General features: G+C 36.2%; 1 protein-coding gene across 1 annotated transcript in view; it reads right to left on the reverse strand.

The window, feature by feature from the left end:
- Positions 1-1,875: 1,875 nt before the first annotated feature.
- PACRG (parkin coregulated) overlaps positions 1,876-21,561 on the reverse strand; it is a gene marked incomplete at both ends in the record, with an annotated part of 215,678 nt that continues 195,992 nt past the window's right edge. The window contains one exon of the mRNA XM_084285307.1: positions 1,876-2,036. Within this exon, the coding sequence (XP_084141433.1) occupies positions 1,876-2,036 (161 nt within the window). The remainder of the gene's footprint in view (positions 2,037-21,561) is intronic.

Genomic DNA, 21,561 nt, shown 5'->3' on the forward strand with positions numbered 1-21,561 from the left:
CTAGACTCTGCTCTGTGAGTTTCGAAGATGAAGCTGTTGATTTTCCCAAGACACAGGCCTGCAGCCAGGCTTCACATTCCTTTCTGCCAGGGAGGTGAAAGATTTACAGACACCCTGGATGCGAGGCAGCGCATTTGCTGTGCTCGTCCATCACAGGTGTGCGTTAGTCACAGGACAGACGCTGCCTGAACTCTAGGGACTGGAGAGAAACCCTGGCAGTGTGTAACAGAAAATTCAGCAGTAACTGAAAAACAAACAGAAAAGGAAGGTCTCTGGAGCCTGGGAAGCAGGCGCACCTGCAGCAGTCATGCTTGAAACTAGGGCTGGGGAGCACTGCTGGCCAGTGGCATCCCTTGGTGCAGCAACTCCTCTTCCTCCTAACTTGTTCTTCAGTCACAGGAAAGAGAAGAAAGTAAAAGAAAAATGTCTCAGGCTGAAGATCCTAAGGAGCAGATACAGGCAGGGCTAATGCCAGCCTAATGTCAGACCCAGCACGGTGTTTCAGGGGTCAGGAAGGCCCACCCACACCTAGGGAACAGGGAACAGGGCAGCGCAGGAGCTGTGCCTCTCGCACAGGCTGTCCTTGTCATGTGCGCACGCGGAGGCAGGAGAGCACTCGGAGGAAGCTTTATGCTTCTAACAAAAAGAGTGTATTTTGAGTCCTACTAATTACAGAGAAATACTTGAAAGTGCAACTTGGATATATTTTAAGAGCTTCCAGAAACCAGAATAAACACAAAATGAGCCCAAAGTCTGTACTTTTTAAAACCTTGGGCTTTTTAGACAAAGTTCATATCTCCTGATTTGTTTTGAACTGACCTGATAATTTTAAATGGTTGTCCTTGAGAACTGTAAAACTTGCTTTATTTTTTTCTAGGCTTATTCCACAGAAATGCTTACAAAGCAATAAAGCCAATCATAAAGCTACGATTATGTCAATTCCGTGTTGTGAGTATGCAGGGAGAAACTAGCTGAGAAGGAATTCTAGGGGATTACTGTAACCATAGTTATACTGTTTATACTTACATATACTATAGTAATAACAGAAATGTGACAGCAACTGTTCAGCTACAGAAAATATCCAGCACCCTTTAAAATACATGTATATATTATATTTACCTAGATTAATAGGGACTTTAGGAACTGACATATTATGTACACTCTGTCTTCTGTCTGATTTATTCAAGTTCTGTCTGATCATGTTTTTTTTTTTTTTTTCCCATCAAAACTGTGGTCATGCCTGATGTTCACTGACAGGAACCCAAGGTCCAGAGCAAGGTAAACACCTGGAAGCTTAGACCATGAGCGTGTAAGGGACATTAATTAATTTTCTGACAGTGGTTTATAATGGACCACATAAATTTTCCCACTATAATTGGTATATACATTCAACAGTTTTATTGTATGTCGGTGCACATTATTCGGCACAGCTGCTAGAGAGACATTGCTGAACTGGTGTTTCTCTTCCATGACAAACACCTATTAAGCAGTCAGCATAAACTCTTCTTGTTACAGCCTCTGACATCACCCTCAGGGCAAGCGGACACAGAACAGCAATTGCTGAATTGCGTATGAAAATTATAGTTTTATTGTCTATACAACTGAAGGTTTAACTCTGATTCCTGCTCGAGTCAGCTCTGTTATAAAGAAGCAATTCTTTCACGGAACAAACAAGCACAGTACACCATTGTAATCAAAGGAACAGGCACTATTTATGTATTGGAAAGACTTGTTCACAATAGTGCTAACACTCTAATGCCCCAGAAGCCACTATTTTAGCAGCTGTAGGGAAAAAAAGCATGACTAACAAGATGCCACACAGAGTCAGACACAGTTTTTTTAGAACACAAATGGAATCATCCCATTTGATACAGATCAGTTTAATATGCACGACTGGTAAGTAGGGATCATGTATTTAATGTTTATATAAGCAGTTTCTCCACCGCAGCGTTCAAAGGCTTCCAGTGTCTCTTGAATCAGATCTCCGATATTTTCACGCTTCTGCTGGCTGTAGTCTATCCCATCGCCTGAATTAACTGATTAATAAAACAAAAAGAAAAATAATTATATTAAATTTGCTGGTACGCTTTGAAATAATGACATAGAAGATTGGAATTGCTCCTCAGTCACCGTCCCTCTATTAGAAATTTTGCTCTGTGACACAAAACAGCCGAATTTGAAAACAGGATGTTTTTGTTTTTTCTGTAAGGCTCTGTCAGCCTCCCCGTTCATATGCCTTCAAAATCTGCTCATGTATGCGTTGCTTTAGTATCTAAGTAAAAATCCAAAGAAAACACATGCTATTATAAGATACGGATAGACTCTCTGTTACACAGTTAATCTCTTAATACCATTACTACTTTATTTCATAACATTGCTTATTTAGGACAAAATTCTACTGCCAGATGCATAAATGCTTATCTACAAAATTTGACTTAAGCTAGACTTGCTATGCTTTGAAATCTTCAATAGGTATTGCTTTGGGATTGTTCCATGTTAGACATCATATTCACAGGCTTATGTCGTTTCTGGTTGAGGGGATGTCATTTGGCCTAAAAGAGATGTTTGGAGTATAACATGGCACTCATTCAATTTCTGCTCCCTGAAAAATGTGTAAAATTAAGCCAGTGTCAAAAGGACAAATTATTGCTGCCCCTACACGCTGTAACATTCGCTCCTGCTTTCTCTAACATAGATTAGCAAGGGTGGCACACACTCACACACACAGAGCGTAATCATTCAAAACAAATCACAGTGTAAATAACTGTGAGAACACAAAATACACAAGTAGGAAATAAATCCACCTGCAACGATGCCAAGACATTTAAAAGAGGAAAATATGTTCAATTTTGTTTAAAAACAGTATACTGAAAACTGCCTTAATATGGATATATTTTAAGACATATCCAAAATAATTTGGTAAGAGCATATTGTATGCTGACCAGGTGCAGTGCATTGGCCAGGCAGAGCGGCTGTCGCACCGCCATGGGGAGTCCACATGCAGTCAGTCAGTGGTCTTGCTCCAGGCTGTGGTGGCAACGTGCCCATGTCACACATTTAACATCTCAGATAACGCTGCTTACTTATTACAGCCTCAGCCAGTCGGCTAAGGACATGTTTGTCATGACAACGCAACCAACTTTTTGTGTAGTGCCTGCCTTTCACATCAGAAATGCGGTGCCCACAAGGGGTGAGGGCAGGTTTTGCTCCCAGTGCTGCCTCCACAACACAAGTCCTGTGGGGTATAAACATAGAGCTGCACTCCACCCTTACGTCCTTTCCTTGATCTAAGCCCAAAGATCTGAATTTTAAGCCTGTGACCCTTTACCACTAAACCTGAAGAACCATGCTGATGAAGGAAAAGACAAACACTGAGGTAAAAATTGCCTTTTTCCTGAATATCCATGTTATATATTTGATTGCATTCCAAGTCGATTATATATGTATCTTTTTTTTTTTTTTTTGAATGTTTACACAAACGCAGATGTGACATAAAAGAACTGGGCTTCAGAGTAGAAAGACATTAAATACTTTGTGATGATTACTCCTAAAGACACAGACAGTTTCCTATAAATTAACTATTTTTTTCATGTGTGTGAGAAGCCAGGGTTGTGATATCAACATTGACTACAATGAATTGATTGTAATGTTAGAAATAATAGATTCTGAGAGTGCATAGAAAACAAGAGCTCTTAAATAAAATAGCTTATGGCTTTGGATTAGCTTATACAAAATATATTATGCAAAAAGTAAAGCACATTAAAATTGAGTGCAATTTAGACTAGACATGGTTTGCTCTTGCAGAAAACACCTGAGATCAACTGTGCCTCCTCACCTGTGTTGCATGTGTACTGCCAACACTCCCCAAAACACCTGGAGGTGTTTCTGATTTCACCAGTTTGAGCAAAGGAAACTCTGAACTTTGACCCAAGTCTTGGCAAATACGTAAAGGAATTACTGACTTTCCAACCATTTGTCTATTATCTGTAATTTTAAGCCTACACACATGCTCTGTTAATGAGCTTACACAGCTTTCATCATTCTTTCAAAGAAGTAGTAAAAAAATCTACTCTCTGGAAGTAATGGTGATACAATGCATAATGGAGAACTAAGCAAGTTTGGAGGCCAACAAGATGCGGTGATAATGCTGGTAGCAAAGGCATCTTCCAGAATCCCGTGTTGTAGTCTTTTTTATTAGAGCATAGTCTGTACAATAAATTATACCTTAGAAGCTTGATTAAAAGGTGCCCACAAGAATGAGGCAATGGTAAAGGAAATAGTCTGCAAGGGAAGACAATGTGTGATGTACAGACCTTCATTAACATCTTTTTCCTACAGACCATCTGTGCTACATGAAGGTTTGTATCCTCAAGACAGCCATAATTCACATTAAGGTCATGACACAAGTTACAACCAACAATACCAGAAAGGCTGTGTCAGCACTGAGGTCACCTGGTAAGTACCAAAATAGCTATCCCATGCAGTTAGAGGAATTAAAAAATCTTTCAGACAAAAAGATAATGATTAACCCAACAGGACAACATCCACTGAACGGATGAGTCAGAACGATCTGCTCAATGCACCTAAGGGTAAATATCTAGTCATAATAATGATGATTAGTTGGAAAAAATAGCTACTGAAGTGTAGCGATCTCGGCATGCCCTTCTCTGATTTGACTTCAATTCCAAGTTAGTTTGCATGAGGAGCCAACTTTGTCAGCCACAAAAATGTTGCATATGTAAAGTGTGAACGTGGATCTGATTCAAGCTCTTTATGAAGTTGTCCTTTGTGAGGGAGAATAAATCAACATGAAAATGCGAGAAAGCACATTTGTCATATCTTGGTCTCAAAGTGAAATGTCTGGCAAATTCATCATGCATCAAGAACTCTTTTCAGAGCAAATGTTGTTATTGCATTTAGAAGAAACTCACTGAAGCAGTGCTTGCAGATCTAGAGGATTACAATCAAGAAAATATCTTGTTTTCCCTTTCTGGATCAAAACGTTATTTCCCAGTCTCCTAAAGCCTGCACCAAGGGCTCCACGGCCCTGGAAAGCGAGGTGGAAGGCTCTGCACCTGTCAAGACCTGCGCTGGCTGATGAAACCAGCCAGCACACCAAGGCGAGCAGCGGCACTCCCTGCTCTGCCATAAGCACTCACGATGCCAGCCGCTGTAGCTGAGGAAACCCTGCTCAGACCTGCAGGGACTGAACTCAGCATTTGGCAGGGAACGGAGGAGGATTTGAGTTGTGCTATAAAACGTGGTTTGCATTTGAGTCTAGACATGCTTCTATTTGTGATTCAGGACATTAAAGAAAATCTAGTGTTATATGTATGGCATTTCATTTTTAAAAATTTACTATGGTAATACTACAAATTTAAAATTGTATTGCATTAAAGAAGGATAGGCAAGTTTTTCTCAAAGCATTAAGAGCTTCACAGGGCAGTTTTTAAGTCCTAGGGTGGACAAGAAAAGTAAATCAACTGTTAAAGCTCAGGCAGACCTATTCCTACCTCTAGACATTTGTTAGCACCTGAAAGTGGCCTAGACATTCTTTCAGATTATTAGATTTCACTTTGAGGCAGGCCAGATCTCAAATGGGGTTTCTCCCAGATAAGTCAAAGTACCTTTCTGTAAGTCACAGATTGTGCTCCTGATGGTGGCTCTGTTTCATGGAAAGCACAGATTCAAGCTGGAGTTTTCATTTATATACACCTATTGTATAGACATATTGAATACACCTATTGTTGTAGGAACGTTGTAGATCTTGGGATATTGGAATTTCCCCGGATGCTAAATATCTGAGGAATGCTTAGTGTTGGAGCACAGAAACATACTTAAAAGAGATTTCTGAAGACACTGGGAAGAAAGCCCCATGTCCCCAGGTTAAACTTTTTTTTTTTTTTTTTTTTTTTTTTGGTAATCAAATTGTAATTCAAAGGCCATTCCTTTATTCTGTAAAAAGTTATAAATGCATATATAACCACATAGAGATTTATTTTTTTCTTGGAGCAAGAGGGTTTATCTAACAACAAGAGGCAGAAATTTTTAAACTACTATTAGTTAACAAATAATAGAGAGATGGATATGTTTGGTTGGCTGCTGTTTTGTTGTTGTTTCTTTCTTTCTTTCCTTCTTTCTTTCTTGGATATAAATCCCTAAAGCTACTTGGAAAGATAGCCATCATCTCTCCCTGTTTGAATATTGAGAAACAGACATACTGAAAGGTAAAGTGATTTGCTCCAAGTCATGGAAAATATTAGACACAAATCATGCATTTGCGCTTTTTGTTATAGACGATGAATGTACTACTAATGGTGAAATTTAACTATGGCAAAAACCACTTTTGAACTGCTACCTCAGTTCATCGTAGTCAAACCAACAGGCCATTTCATCAATTAAAATGATTACATTAATCCAACATGCTAACCACTAACTGCATAAGACTTTTTATTCAAAAAACAACAATGAAGGTATTGCAGTGTGCAGATGTATTACTCAGTATGGAATCATATTTCTACAAAAAAGCCTATCATAGAACAACATACAGTTAAGCAGTACAAACTAGCATTAAAATATTTTGTGCCAAATTTCAGGACTTTATCCCTTCCAGGAGTTGGCATCAAAATATAAATGAAAGCTCACTGACATAATATACTGATTGGCATGTATGTGTGTCAGGGTTCACATCTCATAACTTCGCTGCTCAGGTAGAGTTCAGAGCTTAATAAATTTCTCAAAGTCCTCTTGTTAGGATTAGTTTCATTGCCATAAAAGATGTTGGCTTCCTGACCGGAGCGGAAAGTGAAAGCCCCTGATGAGTCAGTGCAGCAGGAGGCAGGACTCCTTTGCACCGCTCCTGCCACTCTGACTCATAGTTCTGCTTTGAAATTGCCAGCTCCAGGAAGGATGGGGTAGCTTGGTCTCCTTGCTCATTTAATTGCAAGTCTGTGAAAAGTTACAGGATGCCGAGAAATGGAGGGTCACTGGCTAAGAAACAGAGGGTTCATTTTACTCAAGTAAAGGACGAGGCACACGGAGATTACGACTTTGAGTCATTACCAACACAGACATAAAATTCTGTCTTCCATTCCTGAAGGCTCACAGCAACATGGACACCAATTTTAGATGTTTCTTAGGACGTGTCTAGATTATGTGCACACAGAAGCACAAACTGGCCTCACACAGGCTCCAAATCTCAAAAACTGGAAAGAAGAGACAATAGAGTAATTTAGGTTGGAATAAACCTTGGAATCATCTGGTCCAAATGCCCTGCTCAGAGTCAGCACCATTTTCAAAGTTAGATCAGGTTGCTCAGGGTCAAATACCTGAAGTTGCTCAGTGCACAGTAATCCCAGAACCAGAAATGGTGCAGAGGTCCTTGAGCTGGCAGGGCTCTTCACCAGCCATTTAATATGTGATGAAGGGAAGTGTTCTTTAAATATTAAAACATATTTGGTGAAGATGAATTTTCTGAAGTTGCTTCACGGGGAGAATTGTTGTCTGTTTTGATACAAAGCAAAACCAAGCTTTTGGCATAGAAACAGACACTATCCTGCTTATATAACATTGTTTTTGGAAGCTTAATCATATACAGAAGAAAGAAGCACAGATTTGAATGAAAAACTAATAAAAATTTGTTAACACTCTTGATACTATGAAAACATCATTTGAAAAAGCAACAACAACACAACAAAAACATGTATCTTTCAAAACACATTACAACATTAAAGCTGGAAGTAATAATAAACTTTAAGGAGGGCAAACCTTTGAATATGCACAAACCTTTTTTTTTTTTTTTTTTTTTGACATTATCAGCATTTAGAGTTCTTTGTCTCTTGCTTTACTTGGCTCCTCATTCTATTTTTCATCACTAGTGCTGAATGTTTATCACTTCTCAGTGCTACAATACTGAAAGATTGCAGAAGAAAATTTCAATCCAAGGAGAAATCATGAACGCTTGGAATTAAGAATACTAATATAGAGAACTTTCTGCTCATCATAAGTTTTATAAAACAAAACCAAAAAACAACCAACAAAACACTTTATACATTTGATATAAATTTGCTGGGTATTGTCTGTCTAAATAAGATGCTTACAAGATTTTTAAAATTCTCATTAGAGGCATTGCATTTTAACATAAAATATAGATTCTTTCTACTGTTATCTTCCGTATGCAGCTAGCTTTTAGCTTATTTCATAAATTAGCATTTACTTTAGAATGCAAGTGTTATTACTGTAAATACTATTCAGAAAGTCAACAATTCAGTAAGTGGAGGAAGCACTCAGATTGGAAAGGAAACATTTGACTGACTTACAATATTTTACTAATGATGCAAGCCTACTGTAGATAGCTGTAACTACTTGTAAATTGCTGCAGTAAAAAAAAAAAACAAAAACAAAAAACAAACACACACACACACAAAAAAACAAAAACAAAACAAAACAAAAAAACACCATCAAAACCAATAAAAAAAGAATCCACCGAAAAACAACAACTGAAAATGAGCCAAGACAGCAGCTGTTATCACAGTTTTCCATTTCCAGGAAATGTTAGCAACATTAGATGTAATCCATTCTAAATCCAGATTTTTATTTTTTTTTTTTAAGTTGAACTACAAAATGTAGAAATCACAGATGATATTAGCAAATACTTTTGACGAATGAGGTAAAAAAAGAAGAAAAGATTATTGTACATTTTTCCTCACTAAGCATTTAAACTTCTCCAATTAATTTTGACTTTGAAGTTTGCCTATGTTTGTGCTAGTGATCAATATCAAACAAAGTAGTGTTAAATAATCTTAGATAAACAGCATGCACAACGGGGGAACTGAAACTGGAGTCTGAGATCTCTGTGGCCTTGGTACACTGTTTACCGTTGCAAAATTAGGCCACAAATCATGCTTAAAGTGCAACCAGAGTTGCACCACTTATGTGAATCTGATGTTCTTCCAATCATTTTGGACATATGTAAACTAGTACAAAGTAAATATTTTTTTAATGGAAAACACGTTTGGAGAGCAAAATTTGCATAGCTTTCCTGCTCTGATGTGAAATACATTTGCTTGCCACTCTAGCTCCTCATCCAACTATGGCACAATTAATACAAAAGAAATTAAAACTATGGAAAATAAGTGTGTTTATGTGTGTGTTTGTGTGTAATAAACATATATATATATATTAATTAAAAGTGACAAAGCTGAAAGTCCCCAAATGCTTTCATTTTAAAATGTATTGGCTATAACAGCCAATTTTTATCGAGTTCATTCATACTTAAAATCATGGTGCTTGACAACCTGTCCTCCTTCCCCTCTTCTTCCCCTCTTGGAATATTTTTATGTAGCCAAAATTATTTTGAGGGAAAGTATTCTTATTTTTTCTTTACAACAAAAAGCTCAGTAGTAATTTGTTACTCTGTGCTAATAAATCAATATTTTTGAATATCTGTAACATATTAATGGAATTTGCTGTATCTAAACATGCTACTCAAAACTGATATCATTTCAGGACCTCAATTGGTATAGCTGGCCCGTCAAAAATTTAGTTGTCAACTAAATGACCTCGATGACAGCTTTTGTAACCTTGTAATTGAATGGTGAGCCCTTTATTGCCACTGGAAAGCAACCATATAAAAATGGGTCACTATATTAAAAATTTCCCATCAGAATTATGGGAGCAAGTTGCTAGATATGCCTGAAGTTGCCAGTTTTGTAGTTTTCCTGTTCTCTAGTTAAGTGAAATAAGCAAGAACCCAAAGTCTATTGAGGATGTCTAAGCAGTGATTTGAGAAGGGACAAGGAGATGTACACTATGAATGACTGTGTAGATGTGTGAAGATTTCTTTCATTGCTGTGGGACAAAGGCAGAATTTATTCAGTTTAAAGGACAGATAGCTCTGCAACTGGAAAGTAGTGATCTGTCCTGAAACCAGACAGAGAAAGTAATATCACATTAACAGTAATCTGGTGACTGTTTCTTTCTGTGGTTTTCCAATTGGATCAATGCATATGACAAATAAAAAATAATGACCATCCCAAGACATGAATTTGCATATTTTAATGAACAACAGAAGGACATAAAATAAATTCTTATGAAAAACTAGTTGACAGCTATTTTTTTTTCATTAAGAAAAGCTTACATTTGAATTTATAAAGCTTTTCAAACAAACAGAAAAAGAAGTAATTTTTTGATACAACTAAATTTTTTTTTTATTTTTTTTTTTTATTCCTTGCCTATAAGAATGCAAAGAACGCAAGGTAGATAAAAGAGAAGGAAGATCCTGTCCCCTAGGTGTGGTGTTTCTGCAGGTTCACAGCTTTTGACCCGTGAAAGCTGAAGCTTTTAGAAAGCAATACTGGAACTGCATATACATCATATACAGACTGATTTTTAATTCTCTCAAAAAATTGTCTTATGTTTTTCAAAATTTTCAATGCATTAAATGTGAAGAAAGGTAAGTGAAGAGGGAGAACTATTTCATTAATGACTCTAACTGGAAAGCACTTGCCCTTCTTTACTTTACACGTGTAACCTTTTGTTGCCTGACCTGTAATTTAAAAGGGTGCCAGGTATGAAGAAAGCAAGAGGTCCAGCAGCATCCAGCACAATGAGCTGAATGCCTGAGATCTTCTTACATCATGGACAGATTTATAAGAAAAGCCATAATGCTTGGAGACATGAAGTGACATGCAAAAACAGCAAGTATCTAAAATCATAGGAAACTTACTCCTGTTGTACAGCAGTTCAGTCTTGTAAAGTGATGCTTAAGGAGACTGTATCCTGATACGCCAAGACACTTCTGTATCCTGGGGCACACAGTTAGGTGAGGACACACTACCACTATCATGGGCCTACAGCTGAACAGAAAGAAAACAGCAAACAGCTGTTCCAAACAATCTTTGCATCTTGTTGTGTCTTTTTGAATTATAAAATAGTAATCTGAAGAAGAGCAACTTGAGGAATGTGGGGTATGAAAGCTCTCCTGTATAGCTTGCTGCATTCTTCCCATCTTGTTCTGAGAAAAGCTTCTTTAGAAAATGTTATTTTAAATATTGGCACTTAGATATCTGCCTTCAAAGAACTCTTCAGCACTTTTTACTGATGTTAAATGACATCATTATCATTTGTTAATTTCTCTGGATCATATATTCCTCTAAACACGTGTTCTGAGATAAATCAATGACAGGAAGGTTGTTTGCTGGCATGCTGTGAAACTACATAACCTGTCTTGATAATTGCTAAAAGGCAACTATCACAGGTACAACTACTTATTGTCCAGCTTGCTATCAAAACGGCAGGGACTTGAATAGTGAAGCATGCTGATACTGTGAGTTCCCGAACTGCCTGACATTTTCATTCATCCAAGAACCACTTTGCTCAATTTCAAGAAACTGAAGGAGCTGAACTGCAACAGCAGTTAACAGGAAAAAATGCCATTGATAACATCAATGGGTTTCTAGGAAGACAGAAGTTACTTACACATGTTTTATCCAGTAACCTGTCCCACTAGTAAGACCACCTACTAAGATTTGAGACAGATGCACTCTTGTAATAGACAGAAAGAAGTTTTTTTTTGCCCTTATGCAAATTCTATAAGATTACTCCCTTTACTATCAGTATGGAATCTACTTACTACACCATTTATGTAGTAGGTAGCAGAGTTTCCAGATTGTGTTTTTTAAAATCTAATCCTATTTTTTCCACAATGTAATTGCAGTGTAAAGTTATTAAAATACAAGCATTTTTATGATGCCTAAATAAAATTGTTCATAATAAAGAAAAAACTGCAAATAGCAGGTGTGTATAAAAACAATAAGATGGGAAATAGCTAGTGTTATTTTTTGAGATAAAATTATTATTCATATATATGACAATATTTTAAGAGGATTTTTAAAATATATAAGTATATGCATTTCTTTTACTAAGTTTTATTATTCTTGTTCATTATTTTAAGAAAATTGTGTTATTCCAATAAAACTTGTTAATGCAGAACCTTTTCCCCTTTCCATACAGTGTTTTTCTGAAAAAATAAAATGCAATTGTAAATCCTACCTACAGGAGAAAGAATTAAGACTGTTTTTCTGATTTACAGTGTCCATGATAAAAATTTACTGCTGACATGTATGAGTATATGAAAAAAAAAATAATCTTCTATTTCTTACATTGCTTACACATAAATAATTACAATTATCCATAAGCACATAATCTCTTAAGCCTATACTTGATTTTCCACATTTACTGAAATAGACCTTGAAACTTTTCTATTCTGGGACTAGGCATGGAAGTAAAAATGGCTTTTCTGCATGCAAACAGGATACATGACATGCTCAGCAAGGAAAGTTCCACCTCTCTTCACACTAGTAATACCTTTCCCATATCCGTATGGGTGCCTTTGTGTACAAAACATCCAGCTGCTAACAATGAAGCACTTCTAGCTCAGTTTGTGACACATTTTATAATACATTCACTTCACTACAGAAGCAGTGAATCTGACCAACAATAAGGATTGATAAAAAAATCTTTGGTGCTCAGCTGAATTAGTATTTTGCTCTCTAAACTGCTGCAAAAATCTAACATCTATAAGCTGATGGAGGTGTACTAGTCACAGTAAGTTCATCTCCCTTGCATTGGTTATTTGAGGGTTTACCCTGACATCTTGCTGTGCCAGAGCCTTACAGCCACAGATCACATATTTTGTAATTTGTTAATATCCAGCTAATCCTGACATAACAAGTAAAATACGACCACTTACATTCTCCAATATGTAGGTAAAGCATGCTACATTTTGCAATTGCAATCTTATTATTATTTTTTTTTTAACGCATCATTCACTCATCTGACAGCCCTTCTATCCCTGGTCCCAGACAAGCCTACATCTGTTCAGATTCAAAAGGAAAACAGCTCATATACACACAAACACATGTCAGGACAGGGAGGAAGAGACAAACGAAGAAGTCAGTGATACGGCTGAATGCTCTTGGTCAACTCAGGCTAGCCTAGAGGATTCTAACAGCCAAGAAAACAGGTAAATAGCACTGCAGAGCACAATATGCTCTTATTGAGTATTTGCCAGCTTGCATTCTCATGTATTCCGATGAAGAACAAAAGCAAAAAGCTGTCAAGAAAAATCTTCCCTGGTTACTGAAATATGCTGTCTTGCACATGGATAATCTGAGAGTAGCACTCACATTATAACTAGCTTTAATGAAATGGCCATTGCTATGAAAGAAAGTCATGAGGTTTTTTGTTTTGTTTTAAGTAAATTTGGGACATGTTGAAAAGATAGCCTGGAATACAGCTTGACTAAGTGAGAGATACTTCATGAATAATATTATCTCACAGTTTTCCTGGAATGCTTATTGCTTTGTGGATAGGGTCATCCTTCAGAGGAAATAGAGAAGTAACATCTCACAAAATTCCTTTATCACCTTTCTCCAGCAGGTCACAGATGGCTGTTCCACATCCTACACTGCCTAATGCTAATGGTTGCAGTGAGTATAAAGGTCTGTGATGCAACTCTGCAGCTGCAGTGCTGAATTGGTACCCATGGAAGCTCTGGCTCAGGAGTAACAGAAAATGCTGCTTCAGAAAAGTATTACCGAGTGTTTCTGGATAACAGCATCTAATGCAGAATGGTGACTTTTGAAGGAAAATATGGAATGTTATTTTAAGGGAAAGGAATAACCTATACTAGCCTATAAATTAATGTCAGCAACATTCTTGAGGAGTCATGAAGAAATTTCATCACTGAATGGTGATATCTGGAATGTGCTTCCTGGATTATTTGTCCTAGCACAGACAAAGTTTATCGGGAACTTGACTAATAAGCAAAATAGACAATTCGTGCCCCAAGGACAAGAATGTGAACATGGGAGGAGTACAAGACAAAGAAAAACAAAGGCTGAAAAAGGAGGAAAGGAAGCCAAGAACATTCATTTGGCTAATTAATTTTCTTAAGCATGCTCCAGAAAGGTTCCAATTTATATGAATAAGTACATTATGGATTAGCATAGTTATTCCATAGTGTAAGCTATTCCACAGTGCAATTTCATGTATATACTGATGATTACCAATCAGTATGTTATATCCAAGCCTGTTGATTTTCAACTGTAATTTAGTAGCAAGACAAGGTGAAAAGTTATATAGGCTTATCTGCACTTCTGTAGCAGGGATCCAATATCTTTGCTTTACAGTTCTGAGCAAGAATCTCACCTACTTATATGTATATTTGGGAAATGATTAGAAGTGAAGGCCAATCTTATTAATATAAGAATAGGGATCCTACAGAATGTGTGCTATCAACATAAGTATTCTCTGTTTTAAGATGGAGGAGGTGGACCAAAGCTGTTGATTAGTATATGAGAAGAGTGGTACCAGTAACCTGCAAGTGCTTAAGTACCTCTCTTTTTCTATTGTCTTCCTTACTTTTAATTACATGGATCAAAAATAGAATCATCCAGACATCTCTTGCTGGTTTGGTAATATCCTCATTATAGAGAAGCATAAGCTTTCCTCTCTGCTTAATATCAAAAAATGCTGAAGAGTCAATAAGTCATTTTAGGCTTATTTGTTATCAGATCTAGCGCCTCAGCCATCTGCCTCAACAGCTCCCCAAACTGCTGATAGTTGTCTAGCAGTGAGACTATAACTACTGCGTCCAAATCCTCAGGAGTTGTTCAGAAAGGAAAGCTGGTATCAGTCTATTCACATACCTTCACCATTGTAATATATCCATATCTAGCAGCTCAGATGGGCATAAACAGGAGTTATGATTCTAGCTCTGTAGGGGAAGTGGTACTATAAGATAAGAACTCGGTTTTACAGGATAGGAACAATAATAGCACTCATAATTTTCAGCTAACTGACTTGATTTCACATACCCATTGAAGACAACTGTGAGAACAGCCAGGCAGAATTAGAAACATAGTGAGGGAGACAACATCATGGTATAAATTTCTTATAAACAGAATTGAAATTTCAGACCAAATCAAGTCTTTTGCAACACTTAGAATCTGTCACGTGAGCTCTGCAGGAGAATCCATAGGCTTATACTAGACTTATCTGCATGAGGCAGGTGCTACATTCCCAAAAGAGTTCCCAAGTGAGTAAAAGGCTGAGCGTGGAGTCTCCCAGAGGCAGCCAGTGGGAAATGGCAAGTAGAACCAACTGTCTAAAATCGTGCTTTTCCCTCAAGACGCAGGATTTTGCACCCATCCTGGAGCTACAGCTCAGAACTTTTCCTTAAGATATCTATCTTCTTGATAGATATCCATTGCTTTTCCTTTTGGGTGACACTGACTACTTTCTTTAAAAGCAAGTTGTGTAGTGATACCTGTTTTCCACAAATGTGTGTTTGTTCAGCGTTACACCCTTTTAGAATAATAATATAAGTTTTCTACATGTTCTACCAGCTGAAAGGTAGTATCAGCTAAGGCCCATTCTGTTGCCTTGTATGTGCTGTGTGTATAAAACTGGTACATTAGCAAAAACCCAAGCACGTTTACTGCAATCCTTGCCTCACTGTCAATCTTTACACTTGCAATACGTAACAACTGAGTTGTGCCAATCTTTCTCTCACTATGGGCACGCTGTTGGATCTCTCCCCTCTACCCAGATGCTTACTTTGTTAGAAATTCTACCACTTCTCCAGTCTGACTGAAACAAGACAATAGGTTAGAATATTACAGGAGTTGAGGAGGGCAAAGAGTTACAGCAAAGATATATTGTGGCCCCATAACCCTTGTATTCTTAGGAAGGCAGGTAAAGAAAAATGGGTGAGGGCAGTAATGGCTGCCTTAGTTTTTATTTTATGAACGTGTAGTGGTGAAGGACCCCTCCAGGAAGCTGGAAACACATACAGCATTGTTCAGCTCCTGTGGTTTCAAATCTGAACCTTTCACAATCCAGGAGATTTCACCTAATTATCAAACTAGTTACTCAGAGAGAGTCTCTTTTGACCTTTACGCATATAAGTTAGCAATAAAGAACCTGTAAGACAGACCTTTTGTTAGATCATGAACTCGTGCCAACGTTTTCGAACAGAGACTCCCAAAGTTTAGCACCTGAATCCAATTTTAGGCAGCTACCTGAGCAGGCTGATCCTGAGCCCTTACCAGTTCCCATATGAAGGCTGCAGTGAAACAGAACATCTGTACATGAGGCTAGTTACTTAAATACAGATTTACATGAATACAGCTACAGTGCCAAGTTTTAAGTGTTTTGACTTGAACTAACTTCCTAACAGATGGTTATTCTGCATCTATCTTCATTTATTTATGGCTGTTTATGTTTGCACAGAAGTAATAACTGATCTAAAAGTGATACAAGCTTATTCCTTTTCTTTTTATAAATTTATATTGCAATAACACTTAAAGATATGATTATAATGTGCAATCTAAAGAAATTACATAAGTATGTTCTCTCTGTATCATACTCATAGAAGAGTATATATTTAATATATTTAAGAAATATTTAAGAAAAAAATGCTACAACTATAATGCAAAGTGAACAAAGATAAATTAGCATCATCTAATTTGTAACATTGCTCAAGCTTAAGCTATATATTAAAAACAACAAAAAGAAAAACAAGAACAACAACAACAAAACAGACAAAAACAATCTTTAAAAAAAACTCTGAAAAAAAATAAAGAGAAAATACATAAGTATATATATCAGAAGCTTCAGAAAATGAATTCAACAAAATTCATCCAACATTTCTCAGTAACATAAATCCAATGTGATATAAAATGGTGTCACGAGTAGATATGTGTCCGATTCAGGAAACCATCATGTAAGTGTATGAGTGATTACAAAATCAGGAGTAAAGTGTGCTTATTTATATCAAAACATTTCATAACTAAAGAAGAAGCAAGCAACCCAGGCATCTACAAAGTATTAAGAAATAAAGGGCCTGATACTGCTTTCAGCTCTATTCATACCTCACCATGTAAATTGATGAGTTTCAGAACTACAAATGAGCAAGTTAGCATCTGTCTGTTCACCACACTGATCAATTAGCTTATTGCAATACGAAAAGTACTAACCACATTTTTATCTCTCAGTTTTTTTTCACAGTACCAAAAGTGCAAGAAAATCACAGCCATTCATTATTCTTCTAACTGCAAAAGGCATATATGACCATCAGACTTTGGCAATGAATACCATGAGAAAGAAAACTTTTCAGCTTTGAAACTGAAAAGTTATATGTAAATTATAATATCCAAGGAAAACAAACTTTGCAGTGTTCATTTCCTTACGTTATCGCAACATGCATTTTTAATGCATGGCTTTAACTACAACCACCTGAAGAAGATTCAGAAGATCTTTACCATTGCCACCACTTAGTATACACCTATATGTGCACTGAAACACCACTTCATTTGCACTGAGAGATCAGACCTAGAAGGAAAGACAAGGAAATGTCCCACTGAATAAATTTCCCACTGAACAATAATGATTGTTTGTTTCCGTAAACCAAATAATTTTTTCAGGAAAGATTAACTCAAAAAATTATTGATGTAGAACAATTTTCATCGCATCAGCTGCAGAATTCCACTGGGGAAAACAGAAAGGAGAAACCCTCAGGCCACATTTTGTATGACCTAATTCTTTCAAGGGTACGTTTCTGCAAATTTTTAGGAAGTGACAATGCAAATGAACTATAGTTCCCACTGTGATATTTTCATGGAATCTCTGCATGACCTCCAAACAGCATACTTTGCACCAAGACAAGTACATAGCTGTGTTGTATAGTTTAATTACTTTGGGATGTAAGTGAGCAGAAAAACAATGATCACACATTCAGCAGAAGCTACACTTCTATAAATTTCTGGTATTCTAGTAGTGAGATTCTCAATTTCCAGTCTATACACTGCTACCAGTTAATGATTAGTCTACAACTGTTTTGGTGAAATTGCACTCCAGTCAAGGGAAATGAAGTAAAAAAAAAAAAAAGAGGAATAAAACAAACAAAAATTGTTTAATTAGTTTAATTAGAGCATCAGCCGGACTCAGCTGTGATGAGGTCATCTTTCTATTAAATTCAATGCACTGAATTCACTAAGAGCAAGATCAAACTCTATGATTTTATTTTCATGGGTGAAGTTTAATAGAAATGTGGATTAACTTTTTCGTCACATTGTTAAATTGTTTTATATTAACATAAACCAGAATACAAACATTCTTCTCTCTGAGAGTATTTCTAGTCCATTTACTTTCAGTAGGTGTAGTGCCATGCACTTTATTTTGAGGGAAACTATGTTTCTGTAAGAAAGAAAAATAGTCACTCTTTTGACTTTATCAGCATTTCATTCTAATAGCTTTCAATGTCAGACAACCGTTTCTTACTTATAAGATTTTAAATCATGCTGGCTTGTTTCTAAATGAGTAATTGCAGTTCATATGAGTGTGCAACTTACGTTTTTAATTTAACAACTGAAGAGCACATTTTAGCTATAGTTGATAAAAACATGATAATTAAAAATGATGCTTTAAGAATGTCACAGGATTTTATCTCAAACATATGTGCATAACCTGATATTAAGCTCTGTATTTCTCCTGTAGAACATTTAACTATCATTATATTTCATGTTTGACTCCCCTCACTACCCCTTCTCACTCTCTCTACCCTCAGTTATTAATGGGCATTCACAACAGCTTTACTAGCTATATATATTGCAATGTTTCTGGGTTCCTGACAAATGAGCTCACACTTGGTACAAAAAGCATTGATAAAACCTGAGTGCCCATAAACATATATTCCACTGAAATATTACGTATGAAGCTTTTCATCCCTACACCTATTATTTAATAAAGAAAGGTCAAAAATAATTTAGAAAAGGCAGAATAGCATTTTAAATGAAAAAGGTCAGATGCAGATAATACACAGTTTTCACTTTAAATTGTACACAAAGTTTATTTGCAGACCTTTGAAGTGGATGGGAAACTTGAGTGTTTACTCAGCTGGAACTTTAAGTATTTCATATATAAGGCATATGTTCCTGTAAACAGTCTAAATTGACTACTACAAGCATAGTGGGATGTTGTATGCACATCTCTAATGTTCCATAAAACAGATCAAAAATATAATCTGGGCATCAATTGTTTAATGCTTCACAGTGACTATTCACCAGTAGGTACATTGATAAAATTTTGTATTTAATTTTCTAAGAGAACCATAACCTCTTATTCTTTAATCAGTCCATGAATACAAGGAAATATATAGGGAATACATATACTGTCTCTATATTTTTTTCCTTTTAATTCTGGATTTCCTCAAAAATTATTTTCATAATCATCCTTAATGTACACTTCTATAGTCAGGAATATTTTCATTGAAGAAAAACTGTTAAAGTCCACGATCTCGGCTGTCAATAGTTCCATCATGCCATTTCTTCATCTCTAATGTGTGTAACATTCTCAGCTTTCACGTTTCCCAGTGTCTCACAGAAATCAGCTCTTAGGACAGAGCAGTTGTGCAAATTCAGATTTCATCAAGATAGAAAATGATACAAGTGAGAAGAGAATATTCTGTTGAATTTTGCTAAAGCTATCACTTTACTCTACCCAGCCTATCACTTTACTCTGACATATTCTCATGCTAACCAGACCATCAAAGAAAACCATTTGTATTACTTGGCATTGTAGAGTGACTGAATAGCTTAAAATTTTGTAAAAGGCCTTTTTCCACCTGAGTGACTAGAAGGCTGTATCCAAGCCTTCTGTATAATAATTAGGCCCTGGCTTGCTCATTGAAAACTGTTGGAATGAATTACTGAAATTCATATTACTTTGATACAAGTACAACAAACTTTGATTATTGGTATCCTTTAAAATTGGTAAGCCAAAGGTGTGGTCTCCATCCTAAATGTCAAAATCCTTTAAGAAATGTTTTACCCACATCTTTCAGAGTATATTTCTCCATGAGGAGACTGTCATCCTCAGTTGCTCTCTTTTGCATTAATCATGATCTATCAATCTGAAAAACAAAGCTCACGGGAGCAGAATATAGGGTAATTCAATAAACAGAACAAAAGATTTCAGATTCCCTGTCAGAGGATATTAGATTGACCACAGCTCTCTGAGCTTTCTGAACAAAGCTGAAAATTCACTTCAAATTAGTATCCTCATAGCCACTATACAAAGCAGCTATGAAGAAGAAAATAGGACATGGATCAGGGTGGAAAAGGTGAGAGGTTAAGTGTAAATTAGATTGCTGAGTTATTGTGATTCTAATTAATTTTTGGAAACTACTCAAATCCTATGATAGGTAACATTAAAATATTTATATGAGAAGGTGAGAAATACTTTGCTCTGCAGAAGTATTTAATGCTGGGAAATGTTTTAACAGAAAACAATATAGCATTTTTTAAAAATTTTACATTTAAATAATTATGTTAAGTAATAAATGTTTTGTGGCTGTTATTATAATCACAATTGATTGTTTAGTTGCAATAGTTTCTAGAAAGGAAAATGGTTTAAAAGTTAAGAAAATGTACTATTTAAAACGTGTGTGTATAGTACCTTGCATTTGTAATAAGATATGGATCATAACTGTGTAATTGACTGGCATTCAATTAAAAAGCTTGAAATTAGAGATGGCTGTGTATTGAACTGTTGCATTTTAGTGCACTTCTGCTGGCAATTCAACAGATCACTCTTGAACTGTATCATCAAGGGTGTAGAATTGTAAGTTGAAGAGCAGAATCTCTAATCAACATGCTTATCTGTCCTTCAGAGCTGTTATCTTGGGCAATGCACATTTTGTCTCCATCTTTTGAACTAAGCAGAGCATTAGAAAATATTAGAACAAAATTAGAAAAAAAAAGGAAAAAACACTTTTTTTTTTTTTTTTTCTTTCAGAAAGTTGAATTACAACCAGCATAAGATAACTTATTTGGACTGATAAGCATTTAATATGAGCTGAAGATGTGGTCAATTCTATTTCTGTTAATTAAAAGAGAGGAAGAGGTTTTTTGTTTTTTGTTTTTTTTTCCAAAGATTAATTAATTCATTATTTTCTGAAACAAAAACAAAAATCATGTTACCATCTTAAAAGCATCCAGCAATGCATATTTGGAATATTTGGGCCCCTTAAAAATAATTTATGATGTGGCATTAAAAGTTCAATAGATGTTTATTGACCTAGCAGGAAATATATGTTATTTGAATCTTAAAATTGCTTTCACATAGTGTGCAGTTTGGTTTCAGGAAGAAGAATAAGAGTTATGATTCTTAAGATTGAGGGGAAAACAAACAAACAAAAAATCAACTTCTTAAGCCTCTAGGTCTTGACCTGAACAAGTGTTGTGGGAAAGAGCCCACTATTCGATATTATGAGCCTTCAGTGCTGGGGATCATTCTGTGGAGCCGTTTCATTAGACCTGATTCACCACAGCCCATGTGAACAAGGAAATGGAAAGGCTGTAGTCTTCAGGGATGTCTATAAATAATAAAAAGATGAATCCACTTTTGTTCAGGAAACTGAAGTAAATGACTAAGGAAGAGATGTTTCCTAGTCCTGTATCTAAGGTCAAATTCACTTCATGAATATATGTATGTCTC

The sequence above is a fragment of the Netta rufina genome (assembly GCF_964035555.1).
Source record: "Netta rufina genome assembly, chromosome: 3".
Lineage (NCBI taxonomy): Eukaryota > Metazoa > Chordata > Aves > Anseriformes > Anatidae > Netta > Netta rufina.